The sequence below is a fragment of the Vombatus ursinus genome, unplaced genomic scaffold (genome assembly GCF_900497805.2).
Source record: "Vombatus ursinus unplaced genomic scaffold, bare-nosed wombat genome assembly UNPS02014778.1, whole genome shotgun sequence".
Lineage (NCBI taxonomy): Eukaryota > Metazoa > Chordata > Mammalia > Diprotodontia > Vombatidae > Vombatus > Vombatus ursinus.
The window spans coordinates 3,342,196-3,364,079 of NW_020954556.1; the positions used below are offsets into that span (position 1 = coordinate 3,342,196).

Genomic DNA, 21,884 nt, shown 5'->3' on the forward strand with positions numbered 1-21,884 from the left:
TTAGTAAGTCACCAGTTACTTTAAGCCTCATCTGCAAAATGGGAGTGAGAGGCAGCTTGGCATAGTGGATAGCGACCCAACCTATAGTCAAGCTAATGTCTTGGGGCCTTACTATTTAAGACTATAAGATGTGTAACAGATGCTGATCTGCTTTGGTAGTACCTGTAGTACCTAACTCCTCAGATTGTTTTAAGAATCAAATGAGATGGGGCAGCTAGGTGGTGCGGTGAATAGAGCACCGGCCCTGAAGTCAGGAGGACCTGAGTTCAAATCTGGCCTCAGACCAAATACTTGACATGTACTAGCTGTGTGACCCTGGGCAAGTCACTTAACCCCAACTGCCTCACTAAAAAAAAAAAATCAAATGGGACAACATGGGGAAAATGCTTGGTAAATCCCTAAAGCACTCTACATAGCTATTATTATTACTTGCTACCTGGGTGACCTTGGGCAAACTGCTTAACCTCTTGGGAACGTTCCTTCATCTGCCAAATGAAAGAGCTGGACGAGATGATTGCTAAGGACCCCTTCATGACCCTATAAAATTAAATCCATGCTGTTGGTTAACACACAAGTCCCATTCGCCACTCTCTAACACGGATTTTGTAATGTCGTAATGATAACGCGGGGAGGGGAGGTGTACCTCATAATCAATATCTACCTCATGTACTCAGTCAATAAAGAGAAGCATTTATTAAATGCTTACTATGTGTCAGGCATTGTGCTAAAAGCTGAGAATAAAAAGAAAGGGGAAAAAATAAAAACTCCCTGACCTCAAGGAGTACATTTTAATAGGCGTGACAATATCTAGGAATATCTCTTATATATATAAATACATGTGTAGACATGTACATACACGCATGTACATATTTATGTGCATATGTATGTATGTATGTACACCGAGTAGATGGAATGTAATCTGAAAGGGAAAGTCATTAGTAATTAGAGGACTGAGAAATGACAGCTAACTAGCTAGCATTAACATAGCACTTTAAAGGCCACCAAGCTCTTCATAAAGGCCATCTCGCTTGATTCTCACAACAATCGTAGGAGGTAGGCGCTACTATTATCCCTATTTTACAACAGGAGGAAACTGAGACTAAGAGGTGAAGTGATGTGCCCGGGATCATGGGGCCAGTAAGTAAGTATCTAAGGTATAATTTTTATTCAAGTCTTCCAGATCAAATGAGATAATGTTTATAAAGCATTTAGCATAGTCTGTGGAACATTTGTTGCTGTTGAGTTACTTTAAACGTGCCTTTGTGACTATTGGGGATTTTCTTGGCAAAGATATTGGAGTGGTTTGCAATTTCCTTTTCCAGTTCATTTTACAGATGAGAAAACTGAGGCAAACAGGGTGAAGTGACTTGCTCAGGGTCAGACAGCTAGTGTCTGAGGCTAGATTTGAACTCAGTTCTTCCTGACTCCAGGCCTGGTGTTCTATCCACTGCGTCATCTAGATGCCTGCATGGAACACAGTAGGTGCTTAACAAATGCTTCTTCCTTCCTTCTTCCTTGACTCCAAATCCAACATTCTATTTGAGACGTGAGCTGAGCCTTGAAGAAAGTCAGGGAAACTAAGGGGCAGAGATGGGGGAAGAAGGCCCTCTGACTTAAATGAATGCTGATAGTCGGTCGGTCCATCTGTCCTTCCTTCCTTCCATCCTTCCTTCCTCCCTCCCTCCCAGTCCAACACTCTATGTAGGATTTGAGCTTAGTCTTTGAAACTAGGGGCATAAGTGAGGGAAGAAAGCTCTCTGAACCAAATAGATGCTAATGATATTTCACAACTAACACACTTTCTCCCACTACTGGAATATCAGGAATTTACTTCTAATCTTTTATATCTAGCAGAATGAAATTAAGAACATTAAATACATGAAGAAAGGAGGAAGGAGGGCAGGAAAGTAAGTACCCCAGAAGCAGTCCGGGGCAATGATATGAATGGTCTTTATAAAAACAACTAATGTACAGGTAGAGCCAAACCTCCCTTTCAATGTCAGAGCTCTGTCCTGAGTAATGGAGTAGGTATGGAGATCCTATTGCCTGCCATTCCATGAACTGTTTTGTTTTCTTTTTTAAACTAAGCAACCAAGACTTGTTTTTACTTTCTTTTAGGGATGTCATTTGGGATGAATTTCAGCTAAAAAGAAAGTTGTTGGGTTTTTTTTTTCTAAAGGAAGTGGGATTTCTGCTAGGAAAATAGCTGGAATCTGCAGATGAAGGCAAACCAAACTTAAAAGGATCAGTGTTGGCCCAATATATACATATATACACCAGCAAAAGGGCTGGGGGTGAGACATAGGGGGAAGGAGTCAATATAGCTGACTTGTTAAAACAGGGATCACAAATAGCAGGAAATACCATCTGATCTAATGCTTCATATGCTATTTTGCACCAAAAATTGTCTCTCTCCCAGAGAAACAGAAGTGTAGAAAGGCAGTGATGAGAAAACATTTGAAGCATATTAGGGAGTGTGTGTGTTTTATAAAATAAAGATGAACATGAATGAAATCTTGAAAAAAAAATTTTTTTACCCCAGGCTGTGAATTCTTCTAGAAAATCTGTGTCCTTATGTCATAATCAAAGAGAAAGCTAAAAATGTGGTTCCCAAGAGGACATATGGTAAATCTCAAGTTCTCTATAGCTCCCCGCAAGGGCCCTTTGGGGGGCCTCTATGTGGCTGTCCCTCAAGCAGTGGTGTCTTCAGGAAAACGTTCCTGAGCCTTGAAGGGTAGTACACATCTTCATTCCCATGGCAGGACCTCCTGCCTGACTATGAACTGGAGGAGATATTAGCGTCTCTCCAAATTGACAGAATTCATAAGCAAAATAAGAAACACACATTTAGAATTTCAAGGCAAGGAAGGCAGTTTGTGACAAAAAGTGTGACAAATTCTTCCTGTTCTGAGTGACTAACACTCACCTTGCAACTAAGGTTAAGCTAAAACTCTATTTAACTGAAATCTCATACCCTAAGTTTAAGCTTGGACTGACATAAGTGACAGAGGCTCGTAGTAGTTACAGTCTTAGAGGTAAATGGAACCTTATAGACCAACAAGTCCAATCCCCTCATTTTACAGATGGGGAAACTGATACACAGTGAGATTAAGGTCTTGGTTAGGGTCACAAGGCTAGAACGTGTCTGAGGCAGTATTTGAACTCAAGTTTGTCCATTTCCCTACCCAATATGCCATGGTAGATCTAATCAGACAAGACTTAAAAACCTGGTTAGTCTTTAGCTATAAAACATCTATAATGGAAATGTTGCATACAGATATAAAACATGATGAAAACTGTCAAGTACAAGGTTTATTCTACCCAACAAAAGAAGGGTAAGTTGTAAGTCTCTTAAAATTCAATTTTCTGATCAATCATATTATTTTCTAATTTGAAACTAAATATATACAATCAAAGACAAGTTTTCGTTAAAATAAACTGGGAAATAAACTGTATCCAAGTAAGATTAAAAAAAATGAAACAACAAAAACAACAACAGGTCATCAATGTGGAGGGTGAAAGATGAAATGAGATTTGTTTTTTTACTCTTCAGGTGGTCAGAGGTGACTTATGTACAATGGGTCTTTTTTTTGTGCCCCTTATTTAATTACTGTTTCACAAAAAGTTCTATTTTTACCTTTTGTAAGTAAAGAACTGTTCCCTTCAGCACAGCATAAAAGGTCTTCCACCCTCGCTTTCCTCTTGGAGCTAAAAAGAAAACAAAATAAAAGGGAAAAATCTTACTTGAAGTCAGTTGGCATTTTAGAAAGACAATTAACATCTTTAGCATTTCTCTATTCAACATGGTGATTCAGATTCAAAGTGCACCATTTGCTGCAGGAGACAAAATAAACCCCCCACATGGTGGATGAGAAACTGACTTAAAGAATCTTTATTTTTCAGAGACAGCATTCCAGGGTACAGCAAAAGCTGTCGGGGAAAGAGATTTGGCACAGTCATTCGAGACAGAACTTTGTGCGTTATTGGGAGGTGACCAGAAAAAAACAGAAACGAGAAATAACCAAAGAGGGGTGTTACACATACGTCCTGGGTCAGCAGGTCCCAGCCTTTTGGCAATACCCAGACTCTTTGCTGGAGTCTTTTCATTTTTTCCTAAATGCTTAAGACTTAAAATAAACCCACTTCGGAGCGGTAGTTTTATAGCTGTAAGGGACTCCAGAGGTAGTCCAACCTCTTCTTTTATTTTATTTTTTTTTAAGTTGTATGGATAAAAAGTTTTATGGATGCCCTGTAGTGTCTCCCAGTTGTGCCCAGCAGACCTTTCTTCCCCATTGAATTCCCCCCCCATGACAAAGAAAAAATTTACAAAAAACAAACAAACAACAACAACAACAAAAAAAAAACAGACAACCCTGTGGGTCTCTCAACGATCTAGCAATAGGAGTGAGGTGTTTTACTATCTAGAATACTTCAACAAACCAAAAAGCAGAAGCCTGGCAGAAAAATCTTTAAAAAATAATTTTTATTGTCCTTTATTAATAGCTGACCAAAAATAGTATTTTAAGATCAACTTTATTTTCAACCTATTATTAATACTATTATCTAATGCTATTATCATCTAATAGTTCTATTAATAATGAGAACAATAACTATTATTTTATTTGGACCTGTGATTTGATAGTGATAGGGCCTGAACCTGTGAATTCAGTGATTAAAGAGAACTCCAAGGTGAGGAAATACCTTCTGCAGATACAAGTTGCACCTTCTCTGCCACTTGGATTCAATCAATAAACATTTATTAAGTGCCTACTATGTGCTAGGCACTGTTCTGAGACTAGAATCTTAGAGGGCTGTCAGCTTCCCTGGCTTCCTTCTAATCTCAGCTAAAATCCCATTTTCTTCCAGAATCTCCCCCCAGTTCTCCTTAATCTCGGTACTTTCCCCTCTGACACTACTTTCAATTTATCCCATATGCAGTCTGTGTGTAAAGAGATGTTTTCATGTGGTCTCCTCCGTCAGATTGTAAGCTCCTTGAGAGCAGGGACTGGTTTGGTTTGAGTTTTTCTAATTTTCTTTGTATCTCCAGTGCCTAGCACAGTGCCTGGCACTAAGAAATGCTAGTTGATTAAGAGCATGGGGAGGTCAAGTAATAAGCCTAGGGGCACACCGCATTATGTGTCAGAGGGATGATGTTCTCAGTGTAGAAACTCCTCCTGAGGCAGATCTCTGTACTTTATAGTCTTAAAGAGTTTTCTGGGGAAATCAGAGGTTTAGTGAAATGTCCTTGGTACTACAGCTACTATGGCATGGAATCCTAGAGCTAGGAGGTCCCAGAGTCCATGGACTCCAACCAATTCATGTTGTAGATGAGAAAAACCAAGGCCCAGAAAGGTTAAGAGACTCATAAAGTGACACAGGCAGTATGTGGCTGTGCCAGTCTTTGAGTCGAGGTCCTTTGATATCTGTCAGAGGCAAGAATTTGAACTCAGGGTCTTACTGACAAGATATGGTCAGTATATAACCATTATTAGGCTATGTTATGCTCCTGTTACAATGATATTATAAGCAACAGCATTACAGAGGTATTTATAAACAAAACAGCAAATTTCTTTCTTTCTTTCTTTTTTGGAGGTAATTGAGGTTAAGTGACTTGCTCAGGGTCACATAGGCTAATAAGGATCAGAAGCTGGATTTAAACTCAGGTCCTCCTGATTCCAAAGCTGGTGCTCTATCCACTGAATCACCTATCTGGCCCAAAGGAACAAATTTTGAAACAAAGTTCTCAAGTCCTTATCCCTTACTCTAAGTCACATCTTTGTCATAAACGAATATATCAATAAGTGTTCTAGAATCGGGAACAATGTCAGATATAATAGTTCCTTTTGAAAGATGTTTCACAACTTTAATTTTCCCTTTTACTTATTTACACTAGAGAGGGGTAGGGGAAGTTTCAACTGATCACATTTCCATTTAAGAAACTCAACAGTTTTGTTTTGAAATCCATTCTTTTTTGTTGTTTGTAATTTTGCAGAACTGTGGAAACTAACTCTTAAAATTTGGTAGCTGAAACACACTAGGCATCACAATCATAAGAAAATAACAATTGCTTTGTTCACAACAAGCCTGAGACAAAGCCAATTTTAAAATTATCAGCTCCCTTTGAAAAATGAAGGAAAATGAAATCCAGAGGAATCACATGATTTGCCCACAGTCACACATCTAGGAAAGACAAAACAGGCCTCAAAACCAAGTGTTCTAACACTAAACCCACTAGATAGCAAACATACCCGACTGCCTCCCAACCTGTTGCCATATGTGTCTTTCTTCTGTACTTGGGACATGGACAAGAGTTGAGTTTGTAGATGTTTGTCTGAAAGTTTGAAACCGAAGTCTTGGTTTTTAGTGCTGTAGTTGAGCTACTCCTTATTTTATTCATTTTTAAACAATGACTACTGATACAAAAAACACTATTTATAGTAAAACAAAACCCCCAAAATATAAAGAATAGGAGGTGTCTGAGTTCAAATCTTGTCTCTTGATTCTTACTCCTTCCTTTGTAACCTCGGACAATTCACTTGATCTGTCCAGGCCTCAGTTCCATCATCAGTAAAATGAGGGGCTTGAGGTAGACGGCTTCTGAAATCTCTTCCAGCTCTAGATACATGCCCCCATACTAACAATAATATTATATGATAAACTGGTGGCACCTCTATCGCTAGCATATTTAATGACTGAGAAATGAGGACCATGAATTAAATTAAATTGAAATTCCATAAATTAAAAATAAAATAATTAAAAAAAAAGAAAGAAAGAAGAACCACGTTTTGGGTTCAAATGATATATTAGGACCCAATCCCTGAAAGGTCTATTAATATGGGTTGTGGAAGTGTTTAACATTAGGTCTATAATGAATTATTTTAAAAAGATAGAGACCTAACAAATGTATTGAAATTTAGAAAAGCTTTTAGTGACCACATCCCTTACTCAACATCAGAGAACTCATGATGAAGGGAAGCCATGAAAATTAAGTATATGTGGAAAAACCTAAGACAATGGTGACTTTAAGCAAGCTACTTCCTCATTTGTAAAATAAGAAGGTTAAACCTTAGAGTCCCTTCCAGCTCTGAATCAATAATCCTATTATCAAGGGGAATAATCCTCAAACATCTAGAAAAAAGGAAAATGAAGGTTCAGCCTATCTATATCCACTTGGTCAATTTAATTAAGATGACAAAAAAGGAGAACTCATCCCTTACTCTAAATTCTGAAAGTTATATTCTAGAGTGCATAGAAAGATCTTATGAAAGTCAAAAAAAAAAAAAAAGTCCATAAATATTCAGACTGGGAAGAAATCATAGAAATACAGTGAATGTTTGATCTGAAGTTCAATTCTTTACTCTACACAGCGGGTTAACTGATAAAAGGAGAAATGATGTCAAGTCCTTTAGGGATCATAGCTTTATAACTGGAAAGGACCTCAGAGGTCATCTAGCCCAACTCTCCTGATTTTAGAGACGAGGAAACAGAATGAGTTAACATAAGTATAAAAAGTGTTTTGTAAACCTTAAAACGTTGTAAAATGTTAGCTATTATTATTATTAGGTAATTCAATACATTTGTAAAATGTACTTCTCTTCTTCAGCTGAATTCATACACCACCCATGACGGATGATGATGACAAGGCAGATGGGTTTGCTCTGTGTGTGTGTGTGTGTGTGTGTGTGTGTGTGTGTGTGTGTGTGTTTTGTGAATACAAGTTTTGGTCTTCGTGGAACTCCTTGTTTGATCACTGGATACCATGGCACATAGAAACCCTGTTTCTGATGTACGGAGAAACAACGAAACTGGCTCCCGCACCATGTATGTTATCATTAATTCCTTCAGAGCTCCATCAAAGATCTATGGGAAGAGAACTCAGAATAATACAGGTCCTCCCTGCTACAGATATTTGGCAAGTGCAACAGTTGGCAGTTTAAAAAATGCAGAATTAAAACGGTCAGTTCTTCTACCTTTACACTTATATGACAAACACTGACTTTTTTTCCAGAAGTTTGAGATGTATTAAAACTTCAGCTTAGAAACAAAAGAATAATTTCCTTCTTGGTTTATAGAAGGTCTTGGAGACTGTCCAATGCAACAGAACATATTATAATAAAAAATCTATAATTTATTAAAAAGTAAATGTATTTTTGGAATTTTATCAGAAATGTTACTTATTAATGACAGTAATCCTTTATAACAAGTATAATGCTTTAATTTTCAAAATATTTTAACATTTATTATCTCATTTAGTACGCTGGAATTATAGGTTTAGAGTTGGAAAGGATATTAAAGGACATTTAGTTCAACATTCCCATTCCATTTTACAGATGAGGAAACTGATACCCAAGGAAGTATCTGACTTGCCTAAGGTCACAAAGGAAATTGGCAGAATCAGACTCTCACCCTAAGTTCTCTGACTCCAAACGCAGTCTTGTTTCCATTTCATCATATGGGTTCTCACAACTTTCAAGTAGAATATAAATTCCCTGAGGACAGGAGCCTTGCTATTTTTGTCTTTGCATCCTCTGTGCCTAGGATAGTGTCATACGTATAACAACAACTAAAGAAATTCTTACTGAAATGTTGAAATGGTAAAGTAGGTAGAACAAATAATATTATTCCCATTTCACAGATAAGGAAACTAAAATAGAGATTTTTAAGTAATTTGCTCACATCCAAATGGCAAATTATTGATAGAGACTAGACAAGGACCTGGGTCTTTGGACTTTTATCCTTGTCTTCTTTTGTATAAATTGGCTGAGTAGTTATCACCTATTTCTATGTTTATAATAAATGTGAAGTTATATTTAACATGAATTTTGCTGTGACCAAAAAGAAAGCTTTTAAAAAATAATCCTAGCCAAAACACAATTGTCAAGTCTCCTCTTATTGGTTACTCAAGCATTCCAGGCTTAGAGAGTCATGTGTATGTCCATCTTCTTTCTAGAACACAGATGCTCATTTCAGTACCATGCTGAGCTATCCACCTGTCGAAAAGGAATCAAAACATTTGCTCTGTGGGCCTTTGGAGGAAGTAGAAACCATCCCTTTCTGTTGGCACACAATCTCAGTACCTGCTGCTAAAGCATATACGTACCCAGCAGAAGGTAATAGGCAGAACGAGAGAAATACATTGTTAAATGTGTCTGAATAAATCTTTACTCGACTATGACTGTGCTCTTGCAGCAAATGTCAAATTAGAACAACTTCAAAGTGAAGGTAACAATATGAAATGCATTCATTTTATAGTGAAAAATACTCCTTGCATTATGACAAAGTAGAAACGGAGGCGACAAGATGGAAAGAAAGGAGTATTGCACAAGGAGACAGAAAACCTAGGATCTGGTGCCACAATCACCTCTTGCTAGGTATGTGATCTGTGGCAAATCAAAGAACCTGCCTGAGATACTTGATAACCTTGAGGCCTGTTCTAGAATACGATGTATCATTTGATTTGTCAGGAGTCTCTGGCCTCTAACACAAACAACCCCAAAAGAAGAGGGAAGGTACTGTCATGGATGCAGCTATCACTGATCTTGTGAACTACATGCATCCTCACTACCAAACTCATCCACATTACCTACGTCTAAGACCTCAGGTCGTTTACAGCACAGCCTGGCAGAGGAGATTTCCCCAGGTGCACAACAGGGGAATACAGAGACATGACAGAGCTGAGCAGAAATGACAGATCTCCAGAACTAACCTGCTGTAACATGGAAAGGTCTAACCAGATCTCCTTCCTCCCGTCTTCAGGTATTGTTAGCTCTGTAATGGACCACAGCAGAATATTAGCCAAGAGGTCCAATTCATTGATGATAGTGATGGTGCTGGAGAAAGGCTGATACTTTCACCAGAGCTACTGGTAGCAGATGCCTCCTCTCCCCTCCAACAGTTCCATGATAATGCCTTCCACATTATGATTTCAACTTCTCACTTTTCTATCTGCAGCTTTCCTTGGTTTGAACTCCAAAGAAAACGATGCCCCAACAATGTTCCTTCCCTGATCTATTCCCACTCTCTTCCCAGCTTCTAACTGTGTGTTGTCTTCTCCCATTAGAAAAGTACCTTGAGGGCAGGGACTTTTCCTTTTGCTTCTTTATATCCTCAGAACTTAGCATAGTGCCTGGCATACAACTTAATAAAAGTTTATTGAACTGAATTGAATTATTCTTTGAGTTCCTTCAAAGTCTGAACTCAAAACTGAAGTTTCCTCTGTTTTAAGAATTTCAGCTTTCCAAAAATTTCAGTAAGATCTAAATATGACAGATACAAAATTCAAGGATTTTTCTAAAAGGGAATTTAATTCTTAAAATTATAGTCTTCACCTCAAGTCAATAGGTATTAAATAGCTACTGGCCCCAAGTTTAGTGTGGTAGTGAGGTTCTAAGTGAACTAACAAACAATACACATTTCCTTTTGTAATCTTAAAGGAGCCTAACCTTAAAGGAAGCCAGCAGACAAAGGAAGGAGAGCATTTCAGGCATGGGGGACCGCCAGAGAAAATGTCTAAAGCCAAGAGATAAAATGTCTTGTTCATGGAAGAGCCAGAAGGTCAATGTCACTGGATCAAAGAGTTATGTGTCAGGGAGCAAGGTGTAAAAAGACTAGAAAGGTAGGAGGGGATAAGGTTATGAAGGACTTGCTCTTTTCATTCAGTAAATATTCATTATTTAACAACTTTTGGGTCATTGTGCTAAGCACTGAATGTGAAGCATGGGAAGCTGTGCAAAAAAAAAAAAAAAATCCCTTCCCTCCCTATCTTACTGGGTTAGTGTAGGGATCAAATGAAATAATAGTGGGAAACAGCATGGCATGGTGGATAGAGCGATGAAATTGCAGTTAGCAAGCTCTGGGTTCAAATTACATCTGTCACTTATTAGTTGTGTGGTCACCGACAAGTCCAATAAGTTCCCCAGGCCTCAAAATCCAGGGTCTAGGTGAAAAAAAAAAAAAAATACGGACCTCCAGCTTCAAACCCTAATCATCTAGAGCCACTTAACTAGACCCTATGCCTCAAGTCTCTCCTCTCAACAATCCATCCTTCACAGAGCTGCCAAAGCGATTTCCCAAAGTGCAAGTCTGACTCCCTATTCACTAAACTCAAGTAGCTCCCTATGTTTGAAGATCAAATAGAATTTCTTTTGTTTGACTCTTAAAGTTCTTCATAACCTGTTCCCAACCTATCCTTCTAGACTTACTGCACTTTACTATGTTCTCTTCTCTCTGTGCCCAGCCAAACTGACTTTGTTTTGGTTCAGCATTCATGACTCACCACCTACAGTCTCCTTATTTCTACTGGCTGCCCTCCATGCCTGACAGTCACTCCCTCTTTACTTCTGTTTCTTGAAATCCCTGGTTTCCTTCAGGATTCAGCTCACTGTGAACCAGGGTGGGTCAGGCTAGACTACATGATGAAGTTGGATCACAATTAAGTTTAAATAATACTGAAAAGGTAATAATAACTGATGTTTACATAATGCTAATTTAATATTTGAAAAACACTTGACACACATTATATCATTCGAGCCTAACAATAACCCCGTGAGATAAGTACTAATTGAATTATCCCTATGTTAAAAATGAGGAAATTATGTCTCAGAAAAGTGACTGACCCAACTAATGGGTTGGGTCACCTAACTAACAGGGGAGCAAAGTGGTGCAATAAAGAACCAGGCCTCATCTTCCTGAGTTCAAATCCGTCCTCAGACACTTACTATCTAGGTGATCTTGGGCAAGTCATTTAACCCTGTCTGCCTCAGTTTCTTCATCTGTCAAATGAGTTGGAGAAGGAAATGGCAAACCACTCAAGTATCTTTGTCAAGGAAACCCCAAGTGAAGTCAGGAAGAGTAAGACACAGCTAAAATGACTGAACAACACCTAAGTAATGAGAACTAAGGGTGGGACATAAACCCAGGTTTTCTTGAGCCCCCAAGTCCAACCTTCTTCACTGTATGACCTTGCTTCTCATCAAGAGAACTGGTAGTTTTCAGGAAGTCAGAAAGGAGACAGGATAGCCTTTCGCTCTTCATGAAGGATGAAAGCAACATCCAGAACGAATGGGATTAATTTAGGGTATAATAAACTAGCTGAGGATGAGAGTTCCTAAAGGAATAGTCATGAGGGAAGACGGGACAAGAAAAATGGACCAATACTACAGAAGGCCTCCACCAAGAGTTCAGAAATTATTTTCTGAGGCAATGAGGGGCTGACACAGGTTTTGATATAACTAAAGCGACATTTTAGGACACTTCATCAGTGTGCAGGGTAACATGGGAAAGAGGGTCAAAAGCAAATTAGGGGCCTATCACAATATTCTATGGTGCTGCCGTGAGAATGGGCTAATGGCAATTAGATGAGGAAAGGAAGCTGAGAGAGGCTATTCATTTGAGGCAAGGGAGGAACAAAGGAGGTATAAAATAATAACAATCGCCGGCATTTATATAATGCTTCACAGTTTGCAAAATGCCGCAAAAAGAATAACCGAGATTATAAAGATGCTGATGGTCCCTCGGAAGTTGGATCTCGATAGTAATGGTGAGGAGAGAATTGGAGTAAAACCAATGGGGAAGAATCATGACATGCCCATTCAAAATGAGCATTTACTTAGTTCCTACTATATAGAAGAGAACTAAGCATCCTCTCCCTGATCTAACTTCAGGTCTTAACAAGGTAATCTTGCACTTCTGTGTCACTGCGGCACAGGATAACTGTATCGTCTCTGTACTTTAATGGAGCACATCTGCTGATTGGCTTCATCTGATTGCAGATGGCTAGGCTATACAGCATCTGGGGGATGAACAAGGGGGATCTCAGAAAACAACAAAGCTTGGCCTTGGACCACTTGCCTCCATGTAGGCTGGAACATAAAACTGAAATTTATTAGGTACAAATTAGAATTGGGCTAAAAACAACTTTATAATTAAAATTTAGGTAAGGTATAGTTGGATAGTAAAAAAGATCTGAGAATGTTAGTGGATTACATGCACATCATGAGTCAGTAGTGCGACTTGGTAAACAAAAAAGCCAACATGACCTTGGACTTCATTTAGAGATTTCGTGACCTCCAGAAATAAGGAGGTGAATGTCCCAATGTTCTCTATGCAGACTGGATCACTTCTGGAGTATTTTATTAAGTTCGAGGTGTCACAATTCAGAGAGGGCATTGGTAAGCCACAGGAAGTCCACTACAGGGCAACCAGGGTGGTAAAGGGCCTTGACACCATGTTACATGAAGCTTGAAGTTTCTCAAGATGCCTAGAGAAAAGTAGGTTATTCTGATGCCTGTCTTCAAGTGTGAACAAAGACTGTCCTGTGGAAGTGAGATTAGAATTCTTTTTGGCCCCAGGAGGCAGAACTCCAGGTGCAAAGAACCTTTTAATTAGAGCCTTCCAAAAGTGCAATATATCACCTTGGAAAGTAGCTGGTTTTTCCCCAATAGAGGGCTTGAAGAAAAAGAATACTGGCTATTTGTTGGGTTTGAGAGATTACGTACTTTTTTCAGGTATGATTTGGTCTAGACAGCCTGAGACCCACTGCAACTTTGAAATACTCTGGTTTTATACTGACTCTTAACTGTGGTCACCATCCATCTAGCTTCTCTGGCATGTCTTTGGGGAACTCATCACTACTGGTTTGTAGGAAGGGATTGTAAAACCTGCTTCTAAGTGGCAATCTGAACATTTTGATCCTGAAAACCAAATCATTTGCTCATATCTACCTATGCAATGCTTCTGTGACAACTTTACTACAGGGGTGGTCTTCCTATCTCATGTGGCTGGGTCAGAAATCTGAATTCTGAGACATTTCTGGGAATACATGAGTAATTACTTAATGGTTAATGTCTACCTAATTCACAGCGTGCAAGTGAAAAATAAAATTCTTTCAGATTTAAGCAAATGAAAACGCAACTTGTCTTAGCATCTGCTCAAACGAGAACTTGGCAGCTTCAGAAAAGTTGCACTCTCTAGTTCTCTTGGCAACTTTGGGGTTTTACATTCAATTCTTTTTATCATCCTATATCCACCCAAGTCCTTAAAGCTCACTTGAAGAAATCCATTTAGCAATTTGCTAAGTCAGGACAAGGAATACTTTCTTGGGTTTAATGACAACTTGACTTCATTAGAGAATTGATGAAGTTCGGAATTGGAAATAAGGGAATAGATTTTCTTTACCTTGCTCCTTTTCTCTCTAAAGGGATTGGCAATAAATTACACTTAAAGAATATGGTGATAGGTTAAAAAGAATCAATGGACTCATTCCTGCAGAGAAAGTCCCACTTATTTTTAATCTCTCCAAAGGTACTAACCTCAGGCAAAATTTAGAGTTTATATAGCCAAACTCTTTCATTTTCAATTTCTTTGTACCTACACCTACAATGGATTTTGTTTAGGAAAAGTGACACTTTTCTCAGCTTTCTAATTTCACTCAAATGGATGACTATTTTCCAACTCAATGATTTCCTCCCATCTTTTGACTACTCCTCATTCTCTAAGGCAGTATAGTGGAAACTTGGTTTAAGTCTGGACTCTTCCATTTACTTATATGACTTTGGATAAATCCTTTCCCTTCTCTGGGTCTCAGTTTCCTCACGTAACAGAAGGAGATTGGAGGTGGTCTCTAAGGTCCCTTCTATCTCCAACATTCTGTGATTCTGTCCTCTACTCTAACTACTGTGTCTAATATTTTTCACACAAGGTCAGGGTTCACATAGAATAACACAGCAAATGCATCACTTCTTCATTCTCTTATGACACAGATGACTTAAAGTGCATCCCTTCGGTGCCCCAAAAACATCTTTAAACTAATATAAAATGAAAAAAATTACCTATCCCCCCTCCCCCCCCAATAGTAGAGAGATTCAGCAAAGCTATATTCACTAGGGAATGGCTAATGAGAAAGAAATACTTCTTTCAGTCATAGCCTCAAGACTAACAATTTGGAACCTGTCAGGCCTAGAAGGGAGGGAACTGTGGAAATGGGACCCTTCCATACAAAACAACTTGTCTTCAATTTCTCAGCATAAATGAAGAAAGACAATCCCAAAGATAATAAAGTTCCAAGCAGTGTACAGCATTCCAAAGTAAATTCCACACTCTGTCTGAAAATGGAAACAAAGATGTCATCAGCATCAACCTTCCTATACTGGTATAATTGGGTCATATCTACACTGAGCTTAAAAATGTATGAATTCTCTTGTATTCATGAAACTGCCAGACCCAGCTGCTTTGTTTCACTGGTGATGGCAGATAAAAGTTTAGCAAAATTATAAGTTATTCTAACAGTATAGTAAAGTAGAAGTTACCTGGAGTGAGAGGTCTTTTAGTTTTACATTATACAGACAGCTGTAGACAAATTCAAGCAGAGAATCTTTCTAATCTACATCTACAGCAAGAAGTAGTTAGATAAATTCATGGATAATAAACTCACAGACCAGTAGGGAAATTTAAGTATTTTCTAGTATAGCCCGAATCTTGAGAATGAGATCATGGTAGACAATTATCAAATTCTCCCTGCCCAATCTTCTTGGCTCCCACCATCAGAGAGAGTCTACCTGGTTGGATGACCCACTGGTCTGACCAAATCAATACGGCACTGCGTGAACTCTTCTATGGCATGAGATGAGCCAACAGTCAAAGCTGTAGATGCCACAAAGGTTTAAAGGAAGACAAGTTTGATATGAAACTCGAGAGCACAGAATGAAGCAGTGGACTATTGTACTTTGTATTTTGTAATCTACAAGAGGCAGTGTGGCATAGTGGATGGAGAGGTGCAAGGCTCAAAAGTCCCACCTCTCTCACAACAAGTCACGTGACCTCTTCTAAGTTGTAGGGGCAGCTAGATGGCACAGTGGATAGAGCTCTGGCCTTGGTGTCAGGAGGACCTGAGTTCAAATCCAGCCTCAGACATAGAATACTTACTAGCCATGTGACTCTCAGCAAGTCACTTAACCCCAATGGCCTCACCAAAAGCAGAAAAAAAAAAAAGAATATAAGTTGAAAATAAGGTGCCCAGCTACACTGGTAGAGAAAATTCCCAGGAGATGCCAACACTTCCAGATATTTAAAAAAAAAAATCAACAGCCACTTATTGTCTTGAATTTTTTAAGTGCTCTTTTTGAGAAAAAAACAAAAAAAAAAACAAAAACCAAAGAAATTTGAAAATGATAATCTATTTAGCTAATCTTTACAGTATTTCCTGGGAAGATGAAGACAGGCTGGGTATCATGATCCCTATTTTACAAAAGGGAAACAAAGCGGCCTTTCTTGGCCAACTGACCAAATGACAATCTTGGTTGCCTTAGGCTACTCTTTCCAGAAACACATACAGTATGCATTTAGAAAACCCAGAAAGATGAGAATCAGTGAAGGATCAGGAGACATAAGGCTAGTAGTACTGCAAGTTGAGTCAAGGGTATGCATAATTTATTAACTTTGGAGGTATAGTTCTAAAATGCTTTCCATTAGACTAATTTACAGCTCCACTGACATTGCATTAGGGTGCCTGTTTCCCTGCAGCCTCTCCAACAACTGTCCTTTTCCTTTTTTATTATCCCATCTGATGAGTATGAGGTAGAACCTTAGAGAGGCCTTAATTTGCATTTCTCTACCAGTGATTTGGAGCATTTTTTCATATGGTTAATGATAGCCTGGACTATTTTAATTACAAATTTTTTTTTTTAAAGGATGGGGAAAAGACCTGTGAAAATTTGTAAGCAGCAGAGGAGTCAGTAGAAAGAGAAAGAGAATGAGAATAGAAGTGGAGGAAATCCTTGGGAAAATGGGCCTAATCTTGAATAGACATGACAAAGACTTAAAAAAAAAAAAACATCAAATAAAGTCATTAAGCATATAGTTACTGAACCTATCATGTTAATTAATAAATGGACTGAGAAGATCACTAGAGTTACATGGTAACTAAGTCTAATCTTGGAGTCAAACTTCTACTCAGTCTGATATATACCAATTTGTGAAATACACGTGTGAAATATGTAAACATCAAAGCAAAGAAGAAATAAGCAAAGCAGAAAAAAAAAAGACCTTATTATAGTCTGTTTTCTGATACAGCAAAGGGCAAACTCTGGAAGATTTTGACCAAACATAAAAAAGAAAAAAGACCCAGTGACAGACTGTTATGTCATTTGAGGACCAGCCTACATAAGGATGGAAAGGTTCATAACTTAGAAGGTTAGCTAGAGGCTGGTGAATTTTTCAACTACAGAAGTAAAAATAACAACAACAACAATAATAACAATAAAGCAGTGCTATCAGACCTTCCAGAAAACGTTGTCCTGAAGGCATTTGGAATTCTCAAAGAAGATTATGAAAGAGAAATTGCAACATATCACTTGCAGGTTCCAAAAACCCAGCGCCTAGAAAGATACAGTTTGGTGGCCAGAATTACATAGCAAAATCAAGCAACAAGTATATAAGTAGCTACTATGTACAAAGAACTAAGCTAAACACTGGAGGTACAAGTATAAAAGCCCTTCACTAGAAATACAGACCTCAAAATATTCCAGAGAATTCAACAAATAAACATTACTGCAACTAAAACATTATCACAAATGAAACTGTTGCCTCCAATTACCTGGATGTCATGTTGATCCATAAAAACTGAACAATTCTAACAGATGTCACTATTATCAAACACTCATAATTTCTAAATTATGAGGAATGAAGTTTTTATATCTGAGAGACCTGGTTAAAAAAAAATCAAAACCACATGAGAATGGAATGAAGTACAAATCATTCATATCATCCTGTCTGTCCCAATAATGCTTTTAGTAAGCCTATAAAAAGAGGAACTTACATCATAGCACTTTTATTCAATAACCCTTCCTGCCCCACTCCCAGCAAAAAGTTATTTTATTCACCTAAGTAAGAATAGTCTGCACAACATTAAACATAAAAAAGAATATTAGGATGGAGACTGACTAGTACCAGGAATGTTTCTGTCTCAACTCCATCCAAATGAGATGCCAGCATAACAGCAACAAAAGCTGACATTTATCTGTTTGGTCCAGACCTATGATTTCATTGGCACAGGGAATTCTTGGTAAAAGAACTCCCTCTATAACGTGGATGCATAACTCCACAGTGATTTATAATCAAAGAAAGCTACCTGGGGGAAGCGAGAGACTCAACGATTTGCCCACAGTCATTTTAAATCAGAAGTGGACACTAACCTGGTCTTCTATTCATCATACCATGGGTGATCTAACTACTTCAGAGGGCCACATCTTTCCCACTGTCTGTTTCTTAGGATGCACCCTTTGCAGAACAGTTTAACGCACAGCCTCTCAATTCACATATACATAACATTTTAAAGCTGTAAAGCATCTTACATATACCATGTCATATAAGCCTCACAATGACACTATGAGGAATGCTAGCTAGCATTTATATAGTGCTTTAAGATTTGCAAAGTGCTTTTTGCAAATAACATAACATTTTACCCTTACAACAACCCTGGGAGTTAAATGTTATTATCATCCCCATTTTACAGATGAGGAAACTGAAGCAAACAAATCCTCTGCCCAGGGTCACACAGGTAATAAGTGCCTGAGAATGGATTTGAATTCAAGCTTTCCCGACTCCAGGTCCAAGTGCTCCACCCCACTGTATCACCTAGGTGTACCACAGTATTATAATTATACTAATAATTATTCTAATAATTATATACAATATGCTTCATAATAATGATCAGTATTATGTGTTCATTTTAATTATGTTTAATATATGTTTTAATTTTATGTCGTATCATATTAAATGATAATGTGTTTATATTTATACTTTATTGTTATTAGTAATGTGCTACATTTATCATTGTTCTTATCTCCATAACTAAAACTCAGGTAAAGTAGATTGCCCAGGGTCACACAGCTAGCAAGTATCAAAATGTAAGAGCTGAACACTTTTTCTGGACTCCAAGGGTAGGACTTCTGGGCAATTAATTATATTTGGCACCAATGTTCTCTACTAAAGTAGGAAGGGATTGTAATTTGTCTCCATAGAGAAAATACACATCTTCTCAAAAATTAAGCATCCTTGAAATATCAAGGACAAGAAGACAAGAGGAGACCTAGGAAGAAGATGACAGGAAAGATTCAATGTCAACATCAGAAAAAAGAATAGGAACTTCATGTTCTAAAAACAGCTTGAACCAAATAATGGCTCCACAGATAACACCAATTCTGAATACTTCTCCATTTTTTGCTGGTATCCAGCCTTGCATACAGAGGTTTATAGGGTGACAGCAGATTGTAGTGGGATGTCTAATAAAATATGGAGGCGTGTGGAAATCTGTGTTTTACTCCCAGCTCAGAGGACAACTTTTTCCTTCACTTTACCTCAGTCTCATCATCTGTAAAGACTAGATGAGCTCTAAGGGCCAGATCTAAAATACTACTAATCCTATGATTACGAAGCTGATTAGGATTTTTCTCCTCCTTTCATTTAAAAATAGCTTTTCTATAAACTAACACAATGTGATGGTTGGTGGCCACCCACACAGAAGCGGGCCCCTTTTCTTCTTCTACAAAGCAAGAAGAAGTAGATAAAGAAGAAAAATCTGCAAGATTCAAGTTGTTCAAATAAATGTCACATTTTCCTAAGTCTTCAGCAATTAGCTAAGTAAGTGGGGTCCTGGGCTCCAGAACAGGATTTTTTTTTTACCTCAATTTTCTAGATTAATTTATTTAAAATACATTCAGTGATCATTTTCATTACGTAGAACTCTGTCTTAAAAATTAGAGGAAATGTGAGTTTAACGGCCCCTGTCCTGGTAGAGCTCACAGGCTAGCAGGAGAATGAGACAAATAATTACATGATAAATAATGTTAGAATCAAAGTTGTAAGTGAGAGGTGAGATATTTTTACCAAACATAGAGATGAAGGAAGGCTTCAAAAAAGAGGTAGAATGTAACCTGGATTTTAAAGAATGGGTAGGAATTCAACAGGAGATGAGGGGAAAGGAGGACATTCCAACCAAAGGAAACAGCATGAGCAAAGGCTTGGAGGTAGGACTACTGGGAGATGAGGTAGTTTGAACTTTACTTAGGGTTTCACTGAAGATTTCTGATGGCCAGATCCATGTAGGACAAAGATTATTCCAACAGATAACATGAAATATCGATTGGAGGAGGACAGAACGGAGGAATGGTAAGGATGAACTGCTCTTGGGAAGATCCTAGGATGCCTACCTTGCCATGTGAAAAAGCAGTTAAAAAGCAGTTCAAAGAGTAATAATTTGTGGTTCAAAGAGTAAAAATATGAGTGACTACAGAAGTAGATAAGCACACTTTAGGGTTTTTGCCACCGTCACAAAAAACCGAATTAACACAATTCTTTCAATTTTTTATTCTTTGGTAATTACCAAAAGAAGAAAAAAAAATCAGAGTCAAAACCATAATCATATTTTATATGTAGTCCACAGCCTGAATTTTTGTTAAAGAGCAATTCAAACAAACTACGGTCCCTGTAAAGCCCTAAGGAGTTTTGTAAATGCCAAAGAATTATTAACAATGTGAAAAGAATTCCTTAGTTGCTTTCCCCTCCCACCTCTAAGTTGGGTCAATTATATTTTACTCATGAAACATGTTGTGTATCTTAGTACACTTAATCAATAAAGGAAGAGGGAAGGAAATAAAGCTTTATTAAGCACCGACTGCGTGCCAGGGCACTGTGTTAAGCACTTTACAAACATTATGACATCTGATCCTCACAATAACCCTGAGTGGAGATATTATCTCCATTTTACAGCTGAGGAAACTGAGGCAGATAGCAGTGAAATGACTTGCCCAGTCACAGCATGTATGTGAGGCTGATTTAAACTCAGGTCCTCCTGACTTTAGACCCAGTGCTCTTATCTACTGCACCATCGAGGCAACGCCTAGACTACAAACTTGGCAATATGACCACACTTAATTAAAAGTACATCATACTATGCAAGAGAGACAGTAAAGGGTTTGTGACATAGTTGGAAAACCTAAGTTTGAGTCAAAGCCCCTAGACCTATTAGATATGTGACCCTGTGAAAATCACTTTGCCTTTGAGAGGCAGTGAGTGCAGTGTCGTAAAAACGCTGGACCTGAAAGCAACGGAGACTTGGACTCACATTCTGCTGCCAACACTTAGGAGCTACATGAGCATAAATCTTCGTGTCCTCATCTGTAAAATGAAGATAATACCTAGAGTACCAACCTCACTCACAGGGCGGTTGTGAGGATCTAATAAGATTAATGTATGTAAAGCACTATGTAAATGCCCCTTATTATCACTGTTATTACTGTTGTTAACAACAAATGTTATTCAGCACTTTGTAAAAAATGATTCCATTGAACATGATGGCATACATAGAGCACTCGGTGCTTTTTATTACTTATCCTCTGTATTTCTTGGAATAATTTCTTAGTGAGGTCATGAGCTGGGAAAGACACAGAACTTTGAATTACATTTTTGATTCTCTGAAAATGTCAATGAGATTGTCAACCATAAACTAATTTCATGTTCGTTTCATGTCAGAAACTGAAAGGAGACTATATAGTTTGGGTGATTTCTTTTGGATTTTGTAAAATAAACGACTAGTCTTACAACACAAGAGAGAAAACTTTTTTCATAATTATGTACAAACTTAGGGAAAGTTTCAGTGATAACTTGTGTGATATGTTTGTGGGGAATATTCAGCTTTTGCTTTAAATGGGTTTAAATGGTCCTTTGCGGGGAGGAGAATGATAAATCATCACTTATAACAAGTGTTACATGAATCCATAATTGAAGGGGAAGTCAAGTCAACCAGCATTTATTAAGCACCTACTATGTGCCAGGCACTGAAGATAAAAAGAAAGGCACAAAACAGTCCTTGCTCTCAAGGAGCTCACTGT

At 38.0% G+C, this 21,884-nt stretch overlaps 1 protein-coding gene across 1 annotated transcript in view; it reads right to left on the reverse strand.

The window, feature by feature from the left end:
- PSD3 (pleckstrin and Sec7 domain containing 3) overlaps positions 1 to 21,884 on the reverse strand; it is a 608,877-nt gene that overhangs the window by 72,423 nt on the left and 514,570 nt on the right. Inside the window, exon 12 of the mRNA XM_027865166.1 lies at positions 3,638 to 3,708. Coding sequence (XP_027720967.1) covers positions 3,638 to 3,708 — 71 coding nt within the window. The remainder of the gene's footprint in view (positions 1 to 3,637; positions 3,709 to 21,884) is intronic.